Source organism: Pygocentrus nattereri, chromosome 17 (genome assembly GCF_015220715.1).
Source record: "Pygocentrus nattereri isolate fPygNat1 chromosome 17, fPygNat1.pri, whole genome shotgun sequence".
NCBI classification, from domain to species: Eukaryota; Metazoa; Chordata; class Actinopteri; order Characiformes; family Serrasalmidae; genus Pygocentrus; species Pygocentrus nattereri.
In genome coordinates, this window is record NC_051227.1 from 29,277,380 (window position 1) to 29,304,365 (window position 26,986).

Here is a 26,986-nt window from a genome sequence, read left to right on the forward strand (position 1 = left end):
TTTAGAGCAAAGTATTGCAGTTCTATAATGCAGTGGGCCAAATTCATATGCAAAATGTATGGCACTGTAAATAAGAGCTATTTATAGAGTCAGCAGGGTGGTAATTAGTACACCTGTGTCTTTTGAGCAGTGGAGTATTTTTACTGGTGTCCTAGGCAAGAAACAATCAAAATCCACATATAAATGAGCTTACGCTAATTAAATACAGCCTAAGTGAAGCTCCTGCTGGCCACCAAAAAAAGTGACAGTGAAGATAGATAGAAAAGCAAAATTCTCAGAAACAGAGCTACAAAGTAGCTGAGTAATAAGTCTACACCATTAGGGACTAATCAGTGCCTGAAGCATGCACACACCAATGAAGTTCTTCCAGGAGGAGGTGTCTTCAGCCTGTCTCCAGTTGCTGGGCCAGGCCATCAGAACAGTGTTGTGCTTCATGCCTCCCAGGCCAGCCGACTGGATCAAATTTGAGAAGCCATCCCGTAGATTAGAGCACACCACAACATGACAGAAGCCCTTTGTCTTTTCGGCAGCCATGGATTTCTTGACATTCTGAAAAACAGGGAGCCGGAATTTAAAGATGTGGCTGTTCTTACTCTGCTCGAACCCTTTACCATTTATGGGTCCCAAGTGGTCTCCCAAATGGGCAGCTTAATCACACAAATTAGCCTTGGGAATGTTAATTATATGCTTCATGATGTAATGTTAGTGCTTGAGACTAGGTCAGTAAGCAGGGCTTCATGAATAACAACAATTCATTTATTTTCTTAACTTTACTTAAAAAAGAAAACTTTTAGCAACATGAACCCCATATCAAGAACACTTGTAAGGCAGCCTTTTTCCATATGAAGAGCTTTGCTAGGATCCACCCTTTTCTCTTCTTTTCTGCTGCTGAGACTGTTATCCATGCTTTCGTAACATCTAGAATTGACTACTGTAATGCTGCGCTACATGGAGTCCCTGCTCGGGTTCTGAATAGTCTGCAGTATGTGCAGAATTCAGCTGCTAGAGTTTTAACCCACACTAGATTCTGGGAGCACATCAGTCCAACTCTGAAACAACTTCATTGGCTCCCAGTACAGCATCATGTTCAATACAAATTGCTTGTGCTGGTTTTTAAATCTTTGAATGGCCTTGCCCCCTCCTACCTTGGCAGTCTGTTTCAGTTATACTCTCCAGCTCGCACCCTTCGCTCCTCCGATTCACATTTGCTTAAAGTTCCTCCCTCTAAGCTGTGCTCTGTTGGTGACAGGGCATTCAGTGTTGCTGGCCCCAAGCTGTGGAACAGTCTCCCCTCTGAGTTGCGTGCTTGTTCGACTCTGGCTATGTTCAAAGCTAGTCTTAAAACCCACCTTTTCCAGATGGCTTTTGGGAGAACAAGTACTGTGATTTTTTGTGAACTATGTGCATTTCTTTTATATATATTTTTTTAATCTATTTTAAATTCTTTTTAACTTAATTGCTTTTTAAATTCATTTTTTTCTATGATTTTCATTGTACAGTGTCCTTGGGTGTCTTGAAAAGCGCTTACCAAATAAAATGTTATTATTATTATCATTATTATTATTATTATTATTAACATCTGTCAATTTGTAAATGTTTGCATCAAATGACATTTTGTTGGTCAAATGTTTTGTGTTACACGTTTTGTAGGTTTTCTATGCAACAATAAGTTAACACATCATATATATATATATATATATACATATATATATATATATATATATATATATATATATATATATATATATATATATATATATATATATATATATATATATGATATTTTTTCTGCATGTTGTATAGCACAAAGTCTATTTGTTTATTTGCTAGGTGTAACATATTGGAAAACAGAAGAAATAAATTTTTCACATTTTATGTGTTGCTTTCAGTTATTAATTTTACACTTCCAGTACATTAAATCCAATAGTAATTGTGCCTTAAAATGTGCAGAAGTGTGTTCTCTGTAGAACAGAGGTCATTAATAGGCGGACTGCGGCCCAAGTCCGGACCCAGACGCTGTCTAATGCGGACCTGGACCTATAACCGATAAACTATAGAGAATTATTTAATTTCGACAGGTTGCTCCTATTTTGATCCTATTTTGAAGCTTTTCACAGACCAATCACATATTTTGTAAATATCACACACATTACTACTAGGCTACTTCAGTATACAGAATATGGCACTGAATCATGATGCAAATTAGATATTATGATGTTCCAGACCTTTGCTTGAGGATATGTTTTGTAACTGGACCTTATTGAACTTTAATTAAAGACCCTGTTGTAGAGCATGTGTTAACTTATTTTCACTTGACCAGGGGCGCCCAAACTTTTGCATGCAACTGTGGACATGGAAGTGCGTCATTGCTGGGCGTCAACCCAGCAATACAACAGAGCTCTGATTTTGGGCTTTAGTTCAACTAAGCTGACTCCAATCAGTAATGAAGACCACATGGGTGTAAATACACTTGGCAAACTTCTGATGAAGACATCAACAAGCTAGCCTTCTTTCCTTTTTTTAACAAAAACAACTTCTTAAGTTTGCATAGCCATATTGTCATTCAAGTTCTAACATCATAAAAAAATTTTGGGCCTCATTTTTCTTGAGCTTACCTCTTCAGAGCGTTTGGCATCAGCACTCCGTGTCATAAAGGTTCCTTGCAGCACAGAGCACACAATGGTCAGGCCTTTCCCCACCTTCAGCTGGGATGTGAAAGATAGCAAACGTGGGTGCTTCACTGCCAAGTCAGAGTCTAGGGTCAGCAGCACTAGCATCTGGGGCCTGCAGGACACATGTTTCATTAGTGGTAAATCTGATGTACAAAAATTTGACAAAAAGAGATAAAGAGAGATACTGCATGTAAAATAATCAAACAATCCAAAGACATTTTCTTAGGTGTCACTGATGAGGACTGATAATGGACCAATAATTTGCACCATGTTGTGGTCAATACTAATATCAATAATAAGTAAAATATCAATAATTATTTTACTCATTTAACATTTACATATTTACCAGATTTTCCTTTTGAAAGGTAACTGAATTTAAAGACTTAGTCACAACTACATTTGTCAGGAATTTTCATGAGCAAAACTCCATTTATTACAATGTAATTTGCATGATGAATGATTGAATGTTGCAGTGACTTCTGGGGCTTAATACATTTTTGCATGCAAAAATTTGTGTCAAGTCCTAAACCTCCAAAATGAAGGAAATGCTTATTTAATCAGGGTCTAATCACAATCCACTTACCATTTCTTCACCACTGGCTTTAAATAAACACATGAAACACAGGTTGCTTGATACACAGACAGTCAGGAGTCTGTATGTATGTGTCCACCACTGCCCTGCAAGCTGCATTTTCTGTCTGCAATCTTCAGGACCAGCCTCTCATTTTGAAAAGTGACATGAATTGCAAAGGTCTAGTGTGCCTGCAGTTTAATGTATAATGTGAGTCTTGCCCAGCATTAAGAGAATCTTATTGATATAGCAGTAGCATTCCTGCTTGGCCAGAGAATCAAATATTCTTCCATGTATTGGGCAGCTGTGTTATCCACTATTCTATAGATTTTGTTGAGTGACTTGCTTATGAAAGACTTGAACAGAGCCACTAGTGACTTAGCATGTCAATGCATGTTCAAGCAATAATCCAATAACCGTGTTACTGGTTGTAATTATCAGCTGTAATTTCAATCTCAGAACAACTACAATAATTACATTTGCCTTTTATCTGCCGCTTCGCAAATTCTTGCCATTGTATGAAAAGTCCCTGTGCTTACCTCCAGTTCTTAGTGTGAGGTGGTGCTTCCTCCAGCTTAATAAGTGCATAACGTGCAGCATTTAGGGACAACCCTCTGATTCCATCACCCCACTCCTTCTCTGCCCTGCAGGTTTCAAAAACACCATTAACTAATATAAAGGAAACACAGTCTGCACCTTGTAAAATATGTTATTATGTAACTGAAGGGAAAGAGTCTCACCCTCTGTATTCGATATATTTATATATGCATCCTGCAATCAGCATCCCAACCAAAGCATAGAACCAGGAGGAAACGAACATAAGAGAGAGACAAAGGCTCATCCCGAGGAATGAAAGACTCCTATAGGAACAAAGGTATTGCATTATTTTATGGTCTGTATTTTGCTATAAAAGTACTTGCAAAATACCCAGAGATCCACTGTCACTCTCCTAGTTGTGTCAAGGTGAATTATGAAATGGTTTCTACCATTAATGAATGGTTAAACCTCTAAATCCAAGAGTATAGAATTGTGGTATTACCAAATGTAATATGCATATGTAGTATTATTACAGCAGACATGTCAGACAAAACCTGTTAATTAACAATTTTCAATGCTGGAAAAACCGGTAAAATTACAGTCATTCAATTTCTTTTACTGTGATTTAACAGTTTCAATATTTAAACTAATTCTTCTGGTGCACAGTATTTTACCATAATAATAATAGAAATTGTTATTAAAATAAAAGTGAATGTCTATAAAATAAAGTCAATAATTTGCCTTAATGAACTTACATTCTACCTCTGTAAATTAACAACAGCAGTGTTAAAAAATAGTAAATGTATGGTTAAGTTATATGCAAACAATGAATATTGACTATTAAATTGTACAGTACTTTGACAACGAAAATATGTTTTATATGTTTTTAGACTATCTAACCTTATATCTCACCAGCAATAATTTTAGAGACTCTGGCTTTGTACCCTTTGACTGCCTTTCAGAGTTGGCATGTCAACTGAAATAAAAGCTAGACACTAGAGGATATCTTAAGTATGTAATAAGGTGCAATTTTTTGGAAAACCAAAAAGATATTAAATGAAAAATATTTATTTATAGTAGTTTATATGTAAACCAATTAACTCACAATCAGATTATTACTTTTCAAGGCATTCTGAATGCCAATTTCATAATAATAGTTAATTATTCTCAATTATATACAGCTTTTAAAATTATGAAGGAATCATGTATAACGCCATACTTCATTCTAGATATATTTAAAATGTATTTTCAAACAGTATTGTACACTTTGGTTGAAATCAGTAAAGTTGTAGAGTAGTAGCATCATATCAGAGTCATTTCACACATGTACCTCCAACAATGTTGGATTTATATAATTAAAAACAGTGATTCCAATTGCAATTTCAAACTTCTGATAGCAGTTTAAAAGATGTGTTATGCTGTCTTTGCTGTTGGATGTGCTGCTATAGTTTCTCAGTAAGTGTATGGACACACATAAATTACTTTAATCCAAAAGCAAAAATTATTTGCTTTTACTTGGAGAATGGAAGAAATACTATTAGAGTGACACATTAGGAGGCAAAAATACTCCATTTATTTATCATATATGACACAAATGGTGTGTTTACATACCAGTGATAGAATTTAAACCTTGGTCTCCAGTTTGGGGTGCGCAGTAGTGTTTGGACAGCACAGGCCAGGTTAACAAACAGGTAGCACATCAAGAAAAACCTGTACACCACGGAAAAACAGGATCGGCAGGAGTGAGGAAAATAAACTTTAACCAAAGGTATCAACTGACATCAAATAAATGGAATCTTTCAGCCTGTGAGGACTGAACTGTGCTGCACCACAACCAAATGCAATACAATTGGAGGCTGGTATACTGAGATGACTGTTGCAAGATGGCACTTATTTATTATTGTTCCATGTGATTACACAGAGAATAGCACACTTGTCCTTAAATGTGACCCATGAATACACTAAAGAGGACTGTTAGATTTGTTCTTTATTGCCTTTACAGTGAAGTACACCACTGAATGCAATTAAGCAATCTTCATTCCTTCAGTATATGAGCAGCAAGCAACATTTTACATCTATTATGCAACAGCTATAAACAAATTATCATCATTAGACTCATAAGTTTGCCTCTGAGAGTATCATGTTACATGAGTGACACTGCTGATCAGAGCATCGTAATATTGCTGAGTGTTAGAAAATCCTTTGCTAATCTCTGACTCTGATCTTGTTACCCGAAGCTGGATTGCTCTGGCAAATCTTTGGCAGCCGACAAGGCCTCTCTTCCAGTCTGTGCAAGCATTTCAACCAGTTTAACCCCTTAAAATCCCAGGCTTATTACGTACTAAGGCTTATTATTCAGTAACTACAGGGACTCAGAAGAAAACTGGCTGAGCAATTCTTAGGTTGTAGTAGTGTGTAATAAAACTTTGGGCCCACTGGGGAGCCTAGGCCATTTAAGAGCATTATTCCTGAACACAATGATAGCAATAACAGGTATTCATCAATTCCATTTAATCATTACCCGTTATGCTGCAAAGATCCATACATGGGTCAACATTTCAGTTCCTCAGTCTCATAAACACATATCATACATATTAGTGTCATAATAGTGACTGTAGTTACTGAAGTGTTAAGATTAATAACAGAATAACAAATCTACAGTTTAATGGGTTAACCCCATTCAACCCCTTGGATTCCCAGGCTTATTACATCCTGAAGTACATGGAAAGCAATGCAAACTGCTTTAATTATAAGTTACAGAAGAGGGGAACAGAACCACCGACCAGGTCTTGGCCATTTAAAAAGTTAAACAACTTGCGCTGTTATGCAGTTAAAACCAAATCCTGTTTTAGTTTATGCATGTCTGTGAAATCTCTAAGGCACTGGTGTCTACAGAGTTATATCAAGTTTTCATTACATCCCAGTTTTATAATACACGGTCATTCAACTTGTATTATACAGACAACTAACATGCTTGCCATATCTTTGCAAAAGATATTTACCTATCAGTTGGTTGATTGATTGGTTGATTATTCTTGTTATTCATATGAAAGATGCTCAAACATAAAAACACAATTCAACACAATTTAAGATATTGGAACAAGCCAATATGATGAACTGCAACTTTCAAAAACTGCACATAATGTAGAAGTATGGATGTGAAGTTCCACCTGAGCTTAAGATTGATAACTTTCTGTTTTTCATAGTCAAAGCAAATAAGGAAGCAACTTTAAACTGGGGATTTCTGATTTGATAACAATTATATATTTTGCAGGACTTCTAATGAAGGAATAGGTTCATAGAAGGAAAGTACAGTAGGTCCACACTTACATTGAAAGGACTGGAGCAACAAAATCTAGGGAGCCAATAAGAATCCCAATCTCACAGATTCCTGCAGTTAGCAGTAAAGCCCAGGTTGGTTCACCATTGGATTTACTATGACCAAAGACCTATAAGAGTAACATATACATGGCTTTTTAAGTTGCTGTTTATTTTATTATCACAACCTGTGTGAACCAGTTAAAGAATTGCTTCAAATTAACCAACAATGCAACAAAACATTTCACATATGTCATTACATTTACAGCTGCTCTATATGCAAAGACAAGACTGGTAAAGAACTTTGTTAATCACCTTTAGGAATGGTACAATTCCATCCCGTGCGACGGCCTGTAGAAGCCTTGGGGCGCTAGTTAGGCTCTGTAATCCTGCTCCACAGCAGGAGAAGAAAGAGCCTATCACAAGCACCCAAGGAGATGGCCAGGCCAGAGTACCTATCACCGGGGTTCTTTTCAGAGAGTAGCCAAACCTGTTAATACATATCACATGAAAAATATAATAATTCAATGAAAGCTGTACACTACAACAGTCACTATATAGGCTCAAACTTTAATTCCTCGCTATGACAACTACAAAACCTGCATAATAAGTCTTAGATAGTCTAACTTTGTGTGCCTAAATGTGGGTCCACAATTCAATTCCTAATTGACCTAGGTACTTACATATTAATTTCATAGTAATAACAGAATAATGAATCATAGTTACAGAATAGGCCTTAAGATTGATAACGTAATACAAAGTCACAGGTTCAAGGGATTAAATAAACACAACACACAAGCAATGTTTAAACAAATGTTGTAATAGCAGTTTCACTTTTTTGAATATTCATTTGTACATCCAGAACTTGTTCTGAAGCCAGATTAACAAGATATTCTGCCAACAAAGGCTTTGATGGATTTTGTTCAAAGCAAAACTTTACAGACTGGTACAGCGTAACTAATGTAGCATAGTGGACTTAACATTTTACACCAAAACACATACTTGTCTCTCATTACCACACCCTCTATACAGGCTCCAAACAGCACCACACAGGACATATCTAAATGATATGATTAAGGTATTTAACTTGTTAAACTTCATGGGAAGATGATTGGTAGATCTTTCTGCAATTCACTCTATAGGCAGAGTGAAAATCATCTCTCCAGATGGCACGGTCTCAGGTCATAAGTTTCTGCTAGGTGAGCTGACTGTAGCCAAAGGATACAGATGATGGAAGTGGTAACAATAGCCAATATGGTGCCAATAGGAATGGACCTCTGAGCGTCCCTCAAATCTCCAGACCGATTTGATCCAGCCAAGATGCCTAAAAGAACACGAGAAGCATGTTTCATAACAAACATATCATAAATCACATAATATCTATAACTGTATCTACATACCAAACATCTGCTAATGATTAAGGCAGGAGCTCTTTTAGATATTCTATTAAAAGCAAGCCCCTCTTTTGATAATCTCTTAAGATCCTATCAGTTAGTTCATATCTTGGTAGTTCCAATCAGAGATGTGGGCTCAAGTTACACTTGAATCCCCATGCGATTTGACTCTGACTGGAGCCTATGGAAATTTTAGCTTGAGATAAAAACAAGAAAAAAACTGACAAGGAACAGTAACCTTACACAGTAAATAACAAAAACTTAGGTTTCTATCCTCACACGTATAACTTTGCCCATCTTCTTGCTATAGTCATGCATAGTCATTATTGCAATGCCATTCTTCTGCAGCTTGCAGAACCAATACATCTTAAAATAATGAGTCTTTAATTACTGAAATATGCCAGTCTGATGGACAGAACAAACCACTACATGTAGGACATGTAGTCGTTAAAGGAAAGAGACAAAACAAGTCGAAAGAATTGGCTGAATAGTAGTTTGAATAGCAGTTATGTTAGCTATAGGGAAATTATTATTAGCTCATTTTAAATTTGTCAGCTAGCTGAACTTGTCTGCTAGCTTAAGTGTCTGTAAGTTACAGGTCACTAAAACTTCAGCTGACTTGCTAGCTAGCATACTTGCTGTGTACTACAGGCTAACAGTACACTACAGGCGAATCTAAACAGTTACAGGCTGAACATTTCAAGTTGCATTTATTTAAATTTTGTATTTACTGCATGTAGTGTTTCAGGTTGCTTCAGTCTGAGGGCTTTTGTGTCAAAAAAGATCTGATAAGATATAAAAATCTCTGATTCCAACTGCAAATTTAACAAGTGGGAAAGCAGTCTGCTTTCTGCTGTCCACAACTTGTTGATATCAGCCCTTAGTTGTAAACATTTTTTCTCTCCTATCTCTCACCTGTAACTGAGGGGAAGTAGATGCCCACCATCAGGGTGAAGTAGGTTGTGATGTCACTGAAGACATAAGGCTTCTTCATGTCTTCAAAAGTCTCCTGCGTGGCTTCTGATGACAGATTTTTCTCTATCAGCCGCCCGCTTGGACCATAATCTCCCCACAAGTTCTCTAGAAAACAAATATAAACTTACTGCATTACTGGCTGTATATACAGATGAGTGTACCTGAAGTCTGTAGCTTTAGCTGAAGTGTCACCTGAGATGACTCCACTGAGCAGGCCTGGGATGGCTTTAATCTCAGTCACATTGTTGAAGGTGAAGTAGTCATCACAAGATGCGTTGAGGTAAGGTCCATCGCAGAACAGCCCCCACAGCTCAGTGGTGTGAGTTGAGTTGTTGATGACTTCTGTCTTCAGACATTTATCAAAGTCAAGATTTTTTAGTGTGCGATTGCCAAGCAGACACACTCTGGTGAATATGGAAAAAAAACATCAATATAATACTATGAGTTTTTTACAGTATACGTCATCACAAAGCTGACTAAGAGAAATCTACACCAAAGCCCCTAACGGGAAGCCAAGGTCAGGCTTTTTTCTTCTTAGATATTTATATATTTTTTGGTATTTAAATTCTATAAGGGGGCTACGCACCTAAGATTTTCACTCACTTTCCACCTGTGTAAATGTGATGCGACACTAAACGTGATTTGATTTTATTTGATTTGACGAGTGGCCAGGAAAAACTTCCTAAGAGAACCATCCTTCTGTGGTCGACATCGGAGAGCAAAAACCATAACTCAAGCAATAACAATCAGAGTTATGAAAATTATGAATGAGGTAAATGTTAAATGCAAAATAAAAAGAATCTGCAGAATTAAATGATTCATAAATTTAAATGTTCATAGTAGTGGTGATAGTGGGAGTAGTGGGAACCAGACATCTGACTAAGATGCCTTATTAGGGTTTGTTATTTTTTATGATATATTTTACAGGCAGGGTGCACTAAGGCAAAGCTTTCCCCAAAGAAAATGTATTTTTTCACATTAAACACCATTTTACCATCATCAACGTTACATACAATAACTCAGAGGATATGTGTAGGCTCACTGGTTGTTTTAGGCAGTAAATAAAATGGCTGTATTTGTGTTGTAGACCTTGCCTAACACAATCCCTTATTAATTGTAAAGAAAATCCAAGTTGGTAAGTTTATCCTAGGTGTAGCAGTTCACATCAAAACACTCTGAATAACTTTGTTTACATCTCAACAATTGAATTATGCAGGAACTTTGAAAATCAGTAGATTTCCTCTTTAAACAGAGGCTTTTACATTAACCAAAGAAAATGTATGACTAACGTTACAAGTCTGTCAAAGTTTATCTAGGAAGAGCCTGAGAATTAAATGTGGTGAACTAGCAATTGATGCATTTACTGCATGTTAGTTAAGAGAACAGGCTTGTTCATAGGCAGTGAGGTATACAGTGTCTAGGACAGAGCAGCAGTAGGATAAGCAGTCAACAGCTTAAATACAGACTTCACTATTAAGAGTGGAAGAGCTAAAAAATTGATTTGAAGTTTTTGAGGTTTGAATTGATGTACAATTGAGCTTTATTACAGATAAATTGTTAAGTAATACATATGAAGTCATTTTTAGCTTTAACTTGCAACAACCAGTCATGAGTTTTACATGTGATGTCATGTAGTCCTGTGTGTGCCGTGTACTCACTGAAACTCTGGAGGGTCTATCACAGTTCTGATAACTCCTGCATAAATGGCCATAATGGAGAGAATCACACAGGAGAGGAAGACCAGTGCCAGTTTATTCACATACTTCACACCGACAAACACCATCAGAGCCATGAGAGCCAAGCAGCAGGATCCATAAACACGCATGTTATTCTGCCGAGACATTGGCTCATCCATTTTGTCAGCAAACAGTGCTCCATCTGGCACTATGTACATCTATACATTAGACAGAAGAGATTGAAAGAATACACACATCATACAACATCTCCTGGTATTAGAGACATGGCCTCACCACTGTTCTAAACAAATATGTTGCAATGTAATTTTTTTTTTATTTCTCTCATAATCTGCTGCAACATCTGAGCTGACCAGTCCAGTTAATAAAGATTTTTAACAATAAAAACAGCAATTAAAAATGTAGCTAATGAGTATACAGTTCTTTTCAGACAATGTGTAACCATGCCTGTAGGGGTCAAAATTGAATATCGGATAAGTCTCAGACCTACAGCACTGTGCAAAATTCAGAGAGCACCCTTTATTTGCTATATTTCCAGTCAAGACAGACATTGTGTACTTTATTATTCATGTTTAAGTATCAGAGAAAAAGCAGAAAACATATTTGAAACAGAAAAGCCTCAGCAACTACATAAATTTCATTTCATTAAATTTAAATTTTTAATTTAAAAAAAATTAATTTTTAAAGTTTAGCATGTCAACCTCTCGTCTTCATTATGACTTGCTTTTGGGTTGTCAAAGAAATCTGCATGAACGTTTTTGCACACCTCCAAAGTTCAGTCATAGACGTTGTACTGTATTTTGTGCTAATTAAACAAGTAATCCCAAATGCATTCAATGACGCTGAGGTCTGGTCTGTGAGATGGTCAGCCTATTATTCTGAGAACACTCACATCTTCTTTGTTTGATTTTCAAATATTCTTTTTCTTCTTCTTTTGTCTTTTTTGTTTATGTCTCAGTAACAGCGTCTTGACATAAAGGTTTTGTCAAAGGTTTTGTTATGTAATGTGTGTTATATCACACTGACTTTCTGTGGCTAAAGAGCAAAATGAGTAAATATTGAACAAGCCAGCAATACAAATGCCTGGCTTGAATGGTCAAATGCCACAATGTCAGGAAAAACAAAATATTTGATTACTAAACACTAAGCCTAATCTTTACTAAAAGCTGTCAATAAACCCATTTATTATAAACACTGTAGCTGTTCAAGCTTTCATTCAGTGTCTCAGGATGTCCTCACCAAAAGGATCTCCATGGTGCCCAGTATATACATGGATCCAGCAAAGGTTGTACCCAAGTACAAACACAAGCCAACAGCACCTCCAAACTCTGGACCCAGTGCCCTTGAGATCATATAATATGAGCCACCAGCTGAAAAAGAAACACCACATTTAAGAAATGTAGAAAGAAATGAATTAAATCTACTCATATGAAGTGATTACAAACGTCCTGGAGCGCGGCCAAATCTAAAAACATCAGAAGGACAAAATTATTTGTGCCATTGCACAAAATAAACATACCTGGTACCACACCATTAGTTGCAATGGCACTCATTGATATTGCAGTCAGCAGAGTCTATAGGACAGAACATAGAGCGGATACACAAAACTGAGAAAGGGGTTACGGAAGAGCCTAAATGTACCCCAAAACAGAAATGTGTATAAAAATGGAATTACATACTAATAATAGAGTAAGAGTCTAGGACAATCCTATGGTCATTATAAACAATAAAGTTTTATGACATGAGATAGTGCTTAACGATGCTCACACAGGCACAGCACATGAAGACGATGGTGAAGGAACCCAAGATTCCAGCTGTGCCCACGATCCACGTAAGGCGTAGGAACAGAATCACACCCAAGATGTTCTGCATACAGGGCAGGTACACACCTATAAACGTGCCCATCTGAGGACCCTGAGAATACAAGTAACAGAGAATTGGAATTGAGCAACTGTTCCTAATTGTTTCAAGGTGGAACAGCATGAGGCAATTTGGAACAAATGAAAAATGTGAAACTAAACACAGGATAAAGACAGAGCTGAATTCAGGCATACACAGGCCCCAGTTTGGCTTCAGGTGCCATCAAAATAGTTCCGGATTAACCCATTTAGGCCCATGCAGGCTTATTACTGTTATTAACCATACAGTCCCAGGAAAAACACAGTGTAAAATGTTTAAAATGTTTGTATGATAATGAAATGGAGTGCCTTTTTGACTGTCTGAGTGGTCCTAACATTCTAATAAGCATGCATGATTGACATTCCTCAGTCCGACACACTCTTCCTGCTACACCACTGACGCAGAACTAAACACAGCAGTGGGAATGAAGCAGAGAGAAAAGAGTGAAACGGGTTCTACATATGCAGGTCTCCACAGCTCACTAAAACGCTTATTTATTTTAATGCTGAATGAGCATCCAGGGATACTGGTCTGCTGGCTGAACAAACAAATGGGCTGAAGATTGAAAAAAAATAGCAAATGGCAGATGTAAAAATGTACAAATTAATGTACAAATGGATGGACAACAGGCAGACAGATGAGCTAGCTTAACAACTCATGCTTGCCAGGTTAGCTTTTGCTCCGTTGTTAGCTTTCACTTCATATGTTTCTTCAACTCAAACACAGAAAGACTGTAGGGAGAACAGAGTTTTGTTACTGTATGTAACAAAAGCCACATCAGCCTTTACAGCAAAAGGGGAAAACTTTGGCACAATACGCCTTGAAAAGTTATTCATAGGACATATTTTGTACATTTATATTTTTTATTATTAGTTTTAGCATATTGTATTTTAACAATTAAGCTACAGTATTTTTCATTGGTGATTTCAGTTGGATATGACACGAGTAAGACCTTCATCAGCAACACAGAGTGATGGTTTGATACTGACCTTGATGGCAACCCTCTTAACGCCATCCTCACTCTCAGCTTTCTCATGATCAACAACCCCCTGTGTCAAGTTGGTGTAATTGGCCAGTTTGTTGAGGAGGGCTGACACCATTGGAGTGCTGTCCATTTCTTCCTGAGTGTAGAGAACGAGCAGACAAGGTATGTGAAATTAAATTACTGATGTTAAAAACATTTGCGTGAATATTTCGATGAAAATAACAAAGGATCACAATGAAGGTAGGTCTGTGTTTGAGAATCAAGCAAAAAAATAATTTCATGTATTGAAATAAGATTCTGTCATATGGGATGAAATGTTATGCCCCAGTCCCAACATTCAGCCTGTGAAAGAAAAAATAGAAAAGAAAGTGCCTTTTGTACATACAAATACAATATCATGTTGAAGGTTACATCATGTTCATGCACGCACTGTCATAAAAATATAGCATTCTTTAGCATTCGGTCCTGTGTACCTTTTGACTGGGAGTTAGTGTCCAATTTAACACAGAAGCATTTAACTGTACAATATAATGGAACCCTTTATTTGTCTTCATTACATTTCTGCAGTGCTTGAATAAACTTTAACCAGCATTGATCTTTACCTCGAACAGTGCCATATTATTCCCATCACAGCTCCTCTCATGGTCAGAAATGGTGAGGAAGGGACTGTCCTCTCCAGGGGTTTCATCACCTGCTAACACACATATTTTGACATTTACTTTTAAAGTTAGTTCATATTTTACTTGTTCGACCTTTCTATGCTTTTTGTTTACACCACAGCAGGAATAGGAATGTCATGACACTTAATAACATGTTAATTCTCACTGTTGTAAGTCAGCTCTTTTTTCTGATGATGGAAAGACCAATATGTCCAGAAGCCTGTTTCTCATATTACATCATGGGCCCGCTGTCAACTAAGCCAAAGTAGCATGAAGGCCTGGGTGAACTACAATGTAGTACCTCATCTTCATCCACATAGTTATTACCTAGTACAAGGACAGTAAAATTCAGCGCAGTACAGGAATGAAAGACATTAAGAAATTAGCAAATTAGTCTTCTGCTGATAGAGAAATATGTGCAAAGCTTGTCTATGCTGAATACAGTACACAAATATATGGGCTAGTTGATCACATGGATGCTTGTTATTACATGAGTGAACAGCAAATATGAGCTGTGACCTCTGCACTAACTCCAAAGTATACAGTACTGAGATAAAAGGTAATTATGTATTCAGTCAATTCTATGACAGTCCTGCACAGCTATAAGCTGTTCTCTCCAACTTCCACAGAGGGAAGGGGGTATGAATGAAACAAAATAAAAAACACACACCAAAGTGGCCCCTGATCCTTCAAAACCACACCCCACTTATCATGCATTCTACTATAAATTTTCTCATGACACTGCACAAATCTTTTATCTAAAACTGGATTAAGGTTACTCATGCAAAAACATTGCTTTATAATGTAGAATATAAGACCTTGTATGATGTAGTAAAAGAGTACAAACTAGAGCATAACTTGACCAAGCTGTTGAAATAAGAGACTGGAGCAGTTAGTTTCACAGGCTCTTAACTTTGACAAGCTATATATGCTCAGATACCTCCTAATGATAATGTGCAGCAGTACACAGCCTACAATGCTGTGCAGATGTCAGAGAGCACCCTTCATTTCAATATTTTTTTAGTATAGGGACTGGAGGGAGTATTCACACTTTGTCCTTATTAGAGCTTTTTATTTTTTTCAGGAGACTTGCTGGTTTTTAGTACCTTCGGGTATATTTTATCACACCTTCAAAGTTCAGTTTTAGAAGTTTGTTTAATTTTCCGTTTCTCACAATCCAAATAATCCCAAAAACATTCAGTGATGGTGAGATCTGGGTTCTAAGGTAGTCAGTCCATTGTCCAACACCAGCATCTTTTTCTTTTTGTCTGTTTCCTTTTCTCAGTAACGGCTTCTTGATGGCTACACATCCTTTGAAATTCATAGTGTTGAGTTGTATTCCTACAGTGGAACGATGGACAGAAACACCTGTGGATTTTTTTTTCTCCAATCTCTCAAAGAGAAAGGCTTTAGATATCAACAGATTTGGTGCTCTACCAGATGTTGCATCAATTGAAAAATAGATCAATTTTGACTGGAAATGAAATAAATGACAAATAGTCTACATTTTTGCACAGTGCTGTATGTCACTAAATCTGAATGGGAGCCATTTATAACAGGACAAACCCTGTGAACAGCTTACTCTTGTGTATGACTGAGGGTGAAGGTAAGAGTTTACTGGGACATGCTTAAAAAATTGTTTATAATGAACTGAAATATACACAATGCATGGCATGATCAGTGAAGACAAATAGTCCCATAAACAACAACAAAAGGCCCAACTGGTTGTGGCATTTACAGTTATCCAACAGCAGAAACTCAAAACTTACTTTAATTAATATGCTAATATTGATGTTAAAATGCAGTCTTAGGTGTCTTTTTCTATGCTGTTTATGCTTTTGCTGTAGATTGCTTCTAGTTTTCATACTCTCAACAGGCTCTTCTCACCCCTGATGCATATTATTTTTTGTGCCCCCTCCCCTACTTCCTCTACTGTACTCCACTGCACTCTGAAACCTTTCATATGCACCCTGTAATTGTCTCTCAGCCTGTTATTAGACACTTCATCCATCTCTCCTTTCCTCCTGCTGTTTCTTGTTATTCTCAGGCCTCACCTCTCTTTATGTACACTACTGAAGTCAAAGCAGTGTTGCCGTCTTTAGTTACATCATCAGTAATGATGACTGAGATAACTCTAGAACTTACCCTGCATGACTGGACAGGCACAAGGATAAGGCATCAATACATTTCTCCACTTCTACATACTTCTGTCAAAGGAAGTTTATACACCCTGGCAGATTAAGTCTTCTTTTTTTTTACAAATCACGTTCCTTAGCTCCTTTCCAACTGTTATGTACACCAGTGATCAGGCTTAAAATCGTGTGGTTAATGGCAGCTTAATATATCTGTTGTTTCCATGTTTAACAGACAGACAAGGTAATATCACTGAGCTGACAGCATCCCAGAAACGCTATCATGGTCTATTACTCCTGCCAAATGTACAGAATGAATAGGGAAGGTTGCAGACCCCGCCAGCATTTTTAAACATACAGTTCAACTCCCTGCCCGATGCATTCATATATAGATATTGAGCTTCACAAAGAGCCCATTTTAAATTGATGCACAAACCAGCACATTTACATACATCACCCTATTCAGCCTACAGCAGTTTAATCCCACCCACTTAAGTTATGTATAGGTAGTGTTTCAGCCTGGACTGTATTTTAAATGAGGTACCATACAGTGCCGCCCATCAGAGGGGAGCTCATTTACCAAGACCAGCCTTAAAGGCACATTAACAAAACCAGCTTGTTTAATTCTAAGGGGAAAGAGAGGTTGGAATGTGGTCATGTAAAAATGTATAAGTGGCCCCTGTGGGAAAAATAAAATACACGGAAAATACAGCATATGGGCCATTTAACCTTTCTTATATAATCCCGGAAACACTACTCATGTTAAAGCAACCAGGTCCCTGGAGATGTCCAGACATTTGAATTCCTCCACTCCATGCTTGCCACTCCATCCAGTAACACCCATTAGTGCTCAGCTGCCCCACCCTTCTAACAACCGGTGCCACCATTCTGGTCATCAAAAACACGTCACCTTAAAAACAACCCAGACTATGCACAGCAGTCAGCAATAGTCGCCCTCATTTTCATATTTATGGTTATATTTAGTCATTGTACTAAACCTAGTATTGTAGTAACATTGTAGCATTGTAGTAAACTCACTGAGAGGAAGAAAACAAAACTCTTAACAATACTTTTAGACTTTTTTCTTGGGTTATTTCTTATAAAACAATTGTTTGAAAATCCCTGCTACATATGTCAAGGTATGACTCGTGGCTCTAACCAAAACTATTAAATTAACTAGATTCTAAAGTGCAGGATTTAAAGAGTGAGAAATTTCCAGGAATCATTCTTGGTAACACCTTTTCAGCAAGCCAGGGAAATGACGACTAACAACAGCTCTTTCATATCTGGAGGGCAGGTCCCGCCTCAGTCTCAGCATGTCATGATTATACATTCTGTGTTTTCCTGCTATTAACCCTTAAATGCTTCAGACTGCACATAAAACTGATGATTAGTGACTGCACTTATAATCCTGCTTAGAGATTCCACTTTAAATAAAGCTAACTACCTGAATCCTATACTATACTTTCAGCACAAAACTGAGTTTTATTCTTGTGTATTTGTGCTTTGGGGCAGATCCTTTTTTGGAGTTTTTACCTAGTTCCTCTCGTCTACACTGTAATAATAAAATAATTAAGATTAATAAAGAACAAACATTGATATTGACTTTGTAATCAGTAGAGTAACAACACTGTATCAATTACATTGCCAATCAAATAACAGAATCTGTCTACCATCTTCATTTCAGATGTTTTGCCAAGCCTTTCTAGCAGCAGTTTAACTGTTGGTGTTGAACGTCATTAGATAATCGAATAAAGTGAAACTATACAGTTTTTTTCTTTTCTGGGTCATATGGAATTCCTTCTTTTTTCCTCTGATGTCTGATCCAACATTTGGTTGGCAATTCTCATTAATACAAATGGGGCATTTCTATTTGAAACACACGCTTGTCTTATTAAATAGTTGGATTAGTTCAATTAGTAGAAAATGTAGGCAGTGGATCACTCAGTAGAAGTTGTAAGAAAATGTACAAAAGTTCTGTACATTTCTGAAATGTGTCATCATCATTCAGACGCTGCCTTGCATGTTTCCTAGCTGATGTATTGTTTGCATCATCAAATTTATCTGCCTTAATCCAATGTAAGGAATTAGAGTATGCTATTTACATGACCACCTGAATAATCAGATAACTACTGAAAAGTACATGTAAATGCACTCGGTGGCAGAGTAAATAGCTTAAGGTGTGTCAACTGTGGTCTGAAAAACGACTACGAACACTGCAGAAGCTTCACACCTCTGGAGCTGAAGAATGAACGTAAGAATGCCAGCTGAAAATTTCCCTGATTCACTGATCAGAGGTCTGCTGGGACAGGTGTTAGGCCTAGTAATTGTCTGCTGAGACGGGTGTATTGTCCTGGGCCACTTGACACAAACATGTAACCACATTGGAACAGTCTGTGATATTCCGCTTTGTCTTTGGCAAGAACAGTGGCTGAATCAAGTCATAATAAGAAAAATCAAATGCTCCCTTAAGTTAAAAGTGCTGTGTGAAATGTTATTTATGCTGCTTTGTATGTTTGGCACCATCTCTGGCACCAGAGTCTAAATGGTTGTCTGCCATATGGCAGAATATTAGATGTACAACAAGTTGTAACAGACATGGGGTGCCAGAAAAACAGCAAACACTGAAAAACTCCACAGATTGTAGACGAAATAAAATATAGATAAATAAATACATTAATTTTTTTTTATTCAATAGAGATTCATAAAAACAGAAGGAAAAAATCAACCATGATAAACTAAGATAATCGTTACCATCTAATCAGCTCTTAATACTGTCTTTGTGCAGTTTTAATGTAACAGTGTAATGCCACTGGCTTTTGTTTACAAGTCATATGTATTCCCACATCATCTGATGTGCTCAAGAAAACATAATGTAATATGAGTTATTGTGACAACATTGCCCTTCCCTGCCATATGGGTGTCATCTTGAGCCATTCACACCTGGTATTCACATGCTCCTGGGATGAATTGGAGTGGACAGTGCTAAGTACAGGTGTGAAAGGAGCCCAATGTGTCTTGGAGATGCAATGTGAGCTGATCACTCAAACCACCTTCAGAGGTGGTCAGCTACACATACGACCACATAACATTTGTGGGCAACCCCAACAGCTCAAAGGACCACCTAATCAACTGTATCATCACACTACCAATAAAAGCAGCAGCTTTGTGTAGCTACATTCTTCACCTCCTCTACTGGACCCAGTAAAACCCAGTTCCCCAAAAGCATCTCAGTGTTAAGCTGATCCTAACTGGTAGAGAGAGTGTTCAGTGTGATGCTCACTCTATCACTTAAGAATCATTTTGTACTAATATGCTTTCAGGAAACCCAGTCCTGTTGGGTTAGTAGTTGTTTAAGCAATTTATGTAGTCTCAAAAATTTTAACAGTCTATTCATGCACAAAAATAACGATTCATGGCACATTTTTGTCTGACCACATTGAGAGACTGACGTAGTAAATGTGCGCTGCACCCTTCCTCTAGTCATGAAACCTGACACATGTAGTCACTGGAGTATTCAAGACTCATGGGAATGCCAGGGCTAGAAGTTTCGCTGTCCTTGTGATCAAAACACCGGAGACAGAGGTATGAAGAGTCTTAGTGTCCAGTCTAGAGGCATGGGTTAGTGACTCCTTTACACAATTCTCGCCACTTTGGAAGCCTTGTTCTTCACTAAAGTGTCTCATGTCAATCTGAATAGTTCAGTTACTTTCCTCCTGTAGCACAGCTGAAAAACTCTTCAAATGCTACAACTTCTTCAACTGCTTAGGTTATAGTTTTTCAAGGTAACTGTGTTTACAACCTCACTTTCAAGACAAATGCATTTCTAGTAAACCACAAGCATTATTTAAATTACACACATTCCTCAAACCACTGTACACTGCACTTACATGATTCCTCAAGTAAACCCCTACCATTTAAAACACCCCACTTCAATAATATGACAAATAATCATGCTTACAGATAACAAACACTGTCAAAATCACATGAAAGACAAAGTCTAGAAAGTAGGAAAACAGTCATATGCAAAAGTATGGGCACCTGGGTAAAATTACTTTACTTTTATTACATTTCTAGCTGAAAATAAGTTAATAAATCCTCTACAGAGAACACACTTCTGCACATTTAATGAACAGTTACTTAATAGCTGAATTTAACACATTAGAAAAATAATAAAAGCAAAGTGTGGCCCATGCAAAAGTATAATAATAAGTTAAACTCACCAAACACAAAGAACTAGTGCACTAAAAAAGGGGTTAAAAATGCCATAATTAAGTTTGTTTCCCGCAGAGAATGTGTTAAAGTATGTAATTGACTGGGATCCAAAATCTGTGTGATCACCAATGTGCTGTATAGTTTTTAAATAACAGACAGAGAACTGCAAATGACAACTTCTGCAATGGCTGTTGTTTATTCACTTATATCATTGCTGTCTAAAAAAAAAATCAATTTTTTTTTCTATCTAAATTTTGATACATATTTTAAGCAGCGCTGATATTTACATTGTGTGAAAATATCACAGTGAATGGGCCAATAGAAATAGTCCATATGTTAAAGAATGTTTTGGAGATGCTTCTTTTGTTGGACAGTGACAATATAGTCATTAATACTCACTGTAAGTTTTCCCAAAATGACAGACTAATTACTCATAACATTCCTGAAATCTCTTATTGAGGCACTTTTCTTTGAGTCATTTGATCTTGCTTCAGAAAGAAACATTTCCCATCACACACACAAACTAGCCACGAAGCGAAAAGATTCTGTAAACAGTCATTACAGACTAGTGAGATAAACTAATGCACTAGTGTCTCTACTCGTCAACACCCGCATGTCTCTCCAGTCTCACAAACAGTGCTAAATACACTGTACATCAAGCTGATGAAGAATCACAGGACCTACAAACAAATTAAGGTAAATTTGTTTCATGGCTTATGAATAAAGTCTTAATAAAGGCTAATAAAGTACATGGCTTCTAAAATCATTCATAAAACATATCTGTTTATAACCTTTTACTTTGTCTTTGTAAAGCATGCAATTATGAGCTCTCATTATGGTCACTGTTTGCTATAGCAGATTGCAAAGATATGAAGGAAAACACAAACAAACACAAACAAAAAACTTGCTGGAATTCAGTCCAGTTATTTTGTTACTGATAAAGTTCCAAAGAGAAAGGCTGATGACAGAGTACAGATGTTAAGTAGTTTTCCACTTTAATGCATTTACCTCCAAGGTTATACAACGTGTCCTGATAGTGTGTCAACAAAGGAGCAATAACAGACTGTGTTACAATGAGAGAATGAGGCCTGAGCTGCAATTTAACATTATGGCTTACCCCTTTATGATAAAGATCAGAACCCAGATTAAGCCTAACTTGTTGTTCAAAGCAGAATACCGCAGGTTTCTGTAGCCTGAGGTTTCATTTTCGTCTGCATTACTTTGTGGTTCCAATCAAGGCAAGAGGAAAGTAGCGAGGGATGGAAGGAAAGAGTGAGAGAGTGAGGGAGAGAGAGATAAGAGAGAAACAGGAAAATGAGAGAAGGAAGTCCAGGAAACCGTTACATATTTACAGAGCTGAACTGGCATTTGTGTGTTGACACATTGTAACATAGGATTTTGCCTCTGAAAGTCAGAATAACATGAAGAAGAGCAGAAGTGGACATCTACAGGACGCGCCAGCCTGTGAATGTGAGTCATGGCTCAGACAAAGAGCAACTCTTCCGTGTGGAGTGGCAGTGCGTGTCTGGGCTGGTTCTCACACTCACAGGAAAAAGAGTTTTCCAAATAACACTTACCTGAGTAAAGCCCAGGCTTGTCCTCATCTTCTCCTCCAGAGTGTTTATCATCAGAGTCTGGACTTGAAGTTTGACCATCTTCCACCGGCACCACTGTGAAGTTGGTGGGCATTTTCTTTCACCACATGTGCTCCTTATGTGTGTGAGATCGCTGCTCTCCTTGTTTCTCTCTCACACACATTCACAAACACACCCCCTCCCTTCTAGATCGCCTCACAAAAGTTTTTTAAGTTCTCCCCCTCTCCCTCCCCCTGCTCTCTTACCACTACCGTTTAGGCACTGGGACCCATGTGATCTGTTCCACCAAATAAGGAACACTGCACAACTCCTCCCTCCTTGCCCATCCCTCTGGGAAACTGCCTGACACTTCCGAGCAGAGGGGCAGAGACTGGCGCTCACTCTCAACCATGATATACCCTAGCGGTGGGACAGTACAGTCGTAAAATATAAAGGTGCCAAAAAGGGCTCTGGAGTCATGCTATAAAACAACCACTTCATTGTGGTTCTTTGAAGATATGTGTTTGTACATGAGTGTGAAGAACTTTTATAAACTGTCCAAAACTGGTCACACTTTATTTTGAGTGGCCCTTTTAGATGAAACACTCAACAGACTCTCAGTAACATGTCAAAAACATATGAGGGTTAGGTTTAGGGTTAGGTTTGGGTAAGGTTAAGTTTTGGGTAATGAAAATAGCATATTAACAATAAATAATAAATAATGTAAGTAATGTATCAACAGAACATCTACAAGGTATTTACTTCAATATATTCAGTTGCTTCACTACTGCTACGTCACTGATATGTTGTTAATGTGTTACTGACACGTTATTAAGAGTTTATTAATCTTCTACAAAGGACCACTCCAAATAAAGTATTACCACAAGGATCTCCAAAATGGTACATTCACAAGAGAAAACAAAAACATCCTTTAATTTTAATGGAAGTAAATGTAAAGAGATTTTATTGCAAACCATTTTGGAGCATGAAACTTTCACAGTGTAAAAGGCAGCTGCTGAACCTAACAAAATATAGTATAATCTTACCAAATGAATTTTTAAAATGCAATGTGCCTTTTTTTATTTGTACTCAGTTTTGTTCTTTTTGGCCCTCTGCTCCACAAACATTGCATTTTGGCCCCCACAAGAACCAATGTTTTGACCTAGAACAATCCAACCAAGAATCATTTAAGAACCTTTGTTTTTAGGTGTGTAAAACAAACTATATAAGAAACAGAGTTTCACTAGAAAATCCTTTGAAAGCAGCATATTGTTGCTATATTTAAAGGTAAGAAAGCACATTTAAAGTGGAAGTTATCATCCATTATCAATGTAGTCCATCAGCCAACTATCTTCTTTAGTTGACACAGTAGTGACAACTAAGCTAACTAACTTAGCTAATACAGATAACAAGTAATGAAATAAAACAGCCAGCAATTCCCTCTAAATCATCACACACTTTTCCTCCAAGCACACAGAGTTCTGGATAAAATTATTTTTTAGTTTTAAGACAGCAGCTGTTTATGTTTATCTATAGACTATTTGTAAAGATATCAGTGTCAGAAACCAAAAACATAACATCTCTAATTTAGATTACTTAACAATCCACACATTTTGAAGCAGATGTGTGATGATTCAGGCATGCTGTTTGCTAAACTAATGGCTACAGCTTTCCATTACTTGTGAACTTCATTAGCATCTTAGCTCCTGTTCAAACCTAAAGAAGCATAACATGTCATTTATGATCAAATATATTTGGGATGAGAAGAAAACTGCACATTTTAGCCCCAGTTAAGAAGACAAACGGTGCCAGGAACAAGGCTACAAAAGTAATACATTCTAGCCAAATTTAGATGTAAAACAGCAAATCTAGCATGTCCGTTTTCTTTATGTAACTGCTTCACTCTCTCCCACCATTAACAAGGTTGCTTTTGGTCTAATGATTTGCCCGCCCCAGTGTTACATGTTGTTCTGAGTGTGTAGGCATTGAAGAGAACAGGCAAATCCAGCTGTGTCCTGTTATATTTTAACCTTGATGCTCCAAACACAGTGCCTGGGGTGGCATTTCCTGCTTCTGTTAATGGCATTCTTGTTGTACCTGAGAGGATTGGGAGATAGAACTGAGAGGGAGTTGGCAACTTGTGGTGATGTCTGAGAGAGTACAAGTCAACAGTGACCACAACAAAGGACAGCACATTCTTGAGACAACCCCCACCCAAATACTCTCTCTCTCTCTCTCTCACACTCACACGCACACACACACACACACACACACACACACACACACACACACACACACACACAGGAGTTTGGGAAAACCTGGAAAACAATATACCTTTCAGTTGTGCTATGTGAGGCGACCTTGGGTTTGTGAAAGGCGCTATATAAATGTAATTTATTGTTATTATTTGGTAACACTGGGGAATACACAGGTAAATAACTGCTTCCCCTTCACTCAGAGCAGCTTCCTCCCACTGCTGAGGTTCTTTTCCACAAATAGCGCCTGTGTTCCATGCTAGAATATAACTAAGAAGAAGCATATGTCAACTGAAGAACATCTGAACCCTCTAGAAATCGTTGGAAATGAACACGTGCCCAGCACACTGTCACTCTGCCCTGTGGCTGTGAGGGTGTGCACACTGATAACAGAACTATAAATGCAGTTACTGGAGGATGGCTGCTGATAAGATATGCAGCATGGCACCATTTGACACAAAGGAAATTCTCAAAAAGGTGACACAGAACCTCATGGAGTGGCATAACCAATGGACAGTCCAGTTAGATACCGAAATTGTCACAATTACTCAATTAAAAAAACTTCTCTACCAAACAGACGTTTGTAAATATAACATTTATAAATATACTACAAAGGGGCCACACACGCAAGATTTTCACTCACCTTCGCCTCACGTGTAAATGTGATGTGAGAATAAGTGAGATTTGATTTGACTTGATTTGAGACTTATTTATATGCATTACAAATACTTTTAAAAGACTTCTTAGTTTTCTTTTTTGGAAATCAGGAAACAAAAGACCATGCATTTTGTTGTTAAGTCTTAAATCTTAATTGTTTGGCCTTTCTTTAAAACCATGGTTGCTCAACTGATCATTAAAAATACCTGATTGACAACTAAATTATTGATAATTGCTAATATAAGCAACAATAACAGACCTGATAGAGACTTGAATGAGAAAAAAGTTATGACAACCGTTAAATCATAGGAACCAACAGAGAGATAATCTTTGACTGTTACTGACCAAATCATTATACAGTAACATTATACAGTAACAGTAGGGTTAGATAACCTATTTATTGATCATTCAAGCTTTAGTTATTCTCTTGTAATAGGAACACTTAAGTTCTACAGTTCTCAACACCATCCCACTCCTGTACATCTACCTTTCTGTAGGTTTTGCCTCCAAACTTAAACCTAATACACCTCATTCAGCTAATCAAGGACCTCTGAAGGCAATAATTAGATACATCAGGCAGGTTTAAATAATGCTGCAGCCAAAGTCTGCAGGAAGGCAGATCTGCAGGAGATTAGTTGCTGATCTCTGCTCTAAATGTTGCCCTCTACAGACTGAGAGAGGAAACACATTATTCCTTCATTATTTGTTAGGCAAAAATGTTACAGTTGATTTTAATCTTTGTTGTAAATATGATTAAATAGGCTGTTTAATGGTAAACATGATACAGTTAAGGTCATAATCAGTAAAGTTGATTTAATTAAAGTAAAGTAGTTTTATTGCTTTGTTCCTATATAATATGTATGTAGCTTGTATATTGTGTGTTGTCTGTAATATGTACATTATCTGTATATTGCTTGTACATGTATAGTCTCCATATTGCTTTTATGCCAATGTAATAATAAATATAAATGTTAAAGTAAAAGTAATGGCCATGATATTCAGTTCCCATTGAGTCAGTATATGACATCTTAAACATGGACAGTTAGATTCCATTGGGCCATCATCACAATCACTGTTCTTATTCTTCTTGACCTCTCAGCCTCTCAGAGGGTCCACATCCTCTCCATGAAGGCTCTCCACTGGTGTCCCACAAGGCTCGGTGCTGGGTCTTCTCTGTTCTCTTTACACTAGCTCTCTTTGTGATGTGATATCATCTCATGGCTTCTCTTATCACTGTTATGCTGATGACACTCAACTAATGCTTTCTTTCTCACCCTCTGACACATAGGTTTCCAGTCGCGTCTCGGCATGTCTGTCTGACATTTCTTCATGGATGGCAGCTCACCACCTGAAGCTCAATCCTAACAAGACTGAGCTGCTACTCATCCCTGCAACTACAGGTCCTCATCATGATCTCATTTGAGAACTCTCTGATTGTTCCGTCTGTAG

The 26,986-nt window shown here is 37.4% G+C and overlaps 1 protein-coding gene across 2 annotated transcripts in view; it reads right to left on the reverse strand.

Annotated features, from left to right (window-relative positions):
* The window catches only part of LOC108440363 (solute carrier family 12 member 7-like), a 29,843-nt gene extending 7,007 nt beyond the window's left edge, over nucleotides 1-22,836 (reverse strand). The window contains exons 1-18 of one of the 2 annotated variants that reach the window (XM_017719203.2): nucleotides 22,629-22,836; nucleotides 14,648-14,736; nucleotides 14,050-14,181; nucleotides 12,929-13,075; nucleotides 12,681-12,735; nucleotides 12,401-12,531; nucleotides 11,126-11,361; nucleotides 9,660-9,871; nucleotides 9,408-9,572; nucleotides 8,324-8,422; nucleotides 8,101-8,158; nucleotides 7,414-7,588; nucleotides 7,111-7,229; nucleotides 5,392-5,490; nucleotides 3,984-4,103; nucleotides 3,783-3,887; nucleotides 2,616-2,784; nucleotides 354-549 (exon numbers count right to left, since the gene is read on the reverse strand). In XM_017719203.2, coding sequence (XP_017574692.1) covers nucleotides 354-549; nucleotides 2,616-2,784; nucleotides 3,783-3,887; nucleotides 3,984-4,103; nucleotides 5,392-5,490; nucleotides 7,111-7,229; nucleotides 7,414-7,588; nucleotides 8,101-8,158; nucleotides 8,324-8,422; nucleotides 9,408-9,572; nucleotides 9,660-9,871; nucleotides 11,126-11,361; nucleotides 12,401-12,531; nucleotides 12,681-12,735; nucleotides 12,929-13,075; nucleotides 14,050-14,181; nucleotides 14,648-14,736; nucleotides 22,629-22,740 — 2,419 coding nt within the window. In that variant the 5' untranslated portion in view covers nucleotides 22,741-22,836. Of the gene's footprint in view, nucleotides 1-353; nucleotides 550-2,615; nucleotides 2,785-3,782; nucleotides 3,888-3,983; nucleotides 4,104-5,391; nucleotides 5,491-7,110; nucleotides 7,230-7,413; nucleotides 7,589-8,100; nucleotides 8,159-8,323; nucleotides 8,423-9,407; nucleotides 9,573-9,659; nucleotides 9,872-11,125; nucleotides 11,362-12,400; nucleotides 12,532-12,680; nucleotides 12,736-12,928; nucleotides 13,076-14,049; nucleotides 14,182-14,647; nucleotides 14,740-22,628 lie in introns of both variants that reach the window. The other variant, XM_017719202.2, reaches the window with a different exon arrangement.
* Nucleotides 22,837-26,986: the final 4,150 nt, after the last annotated feature.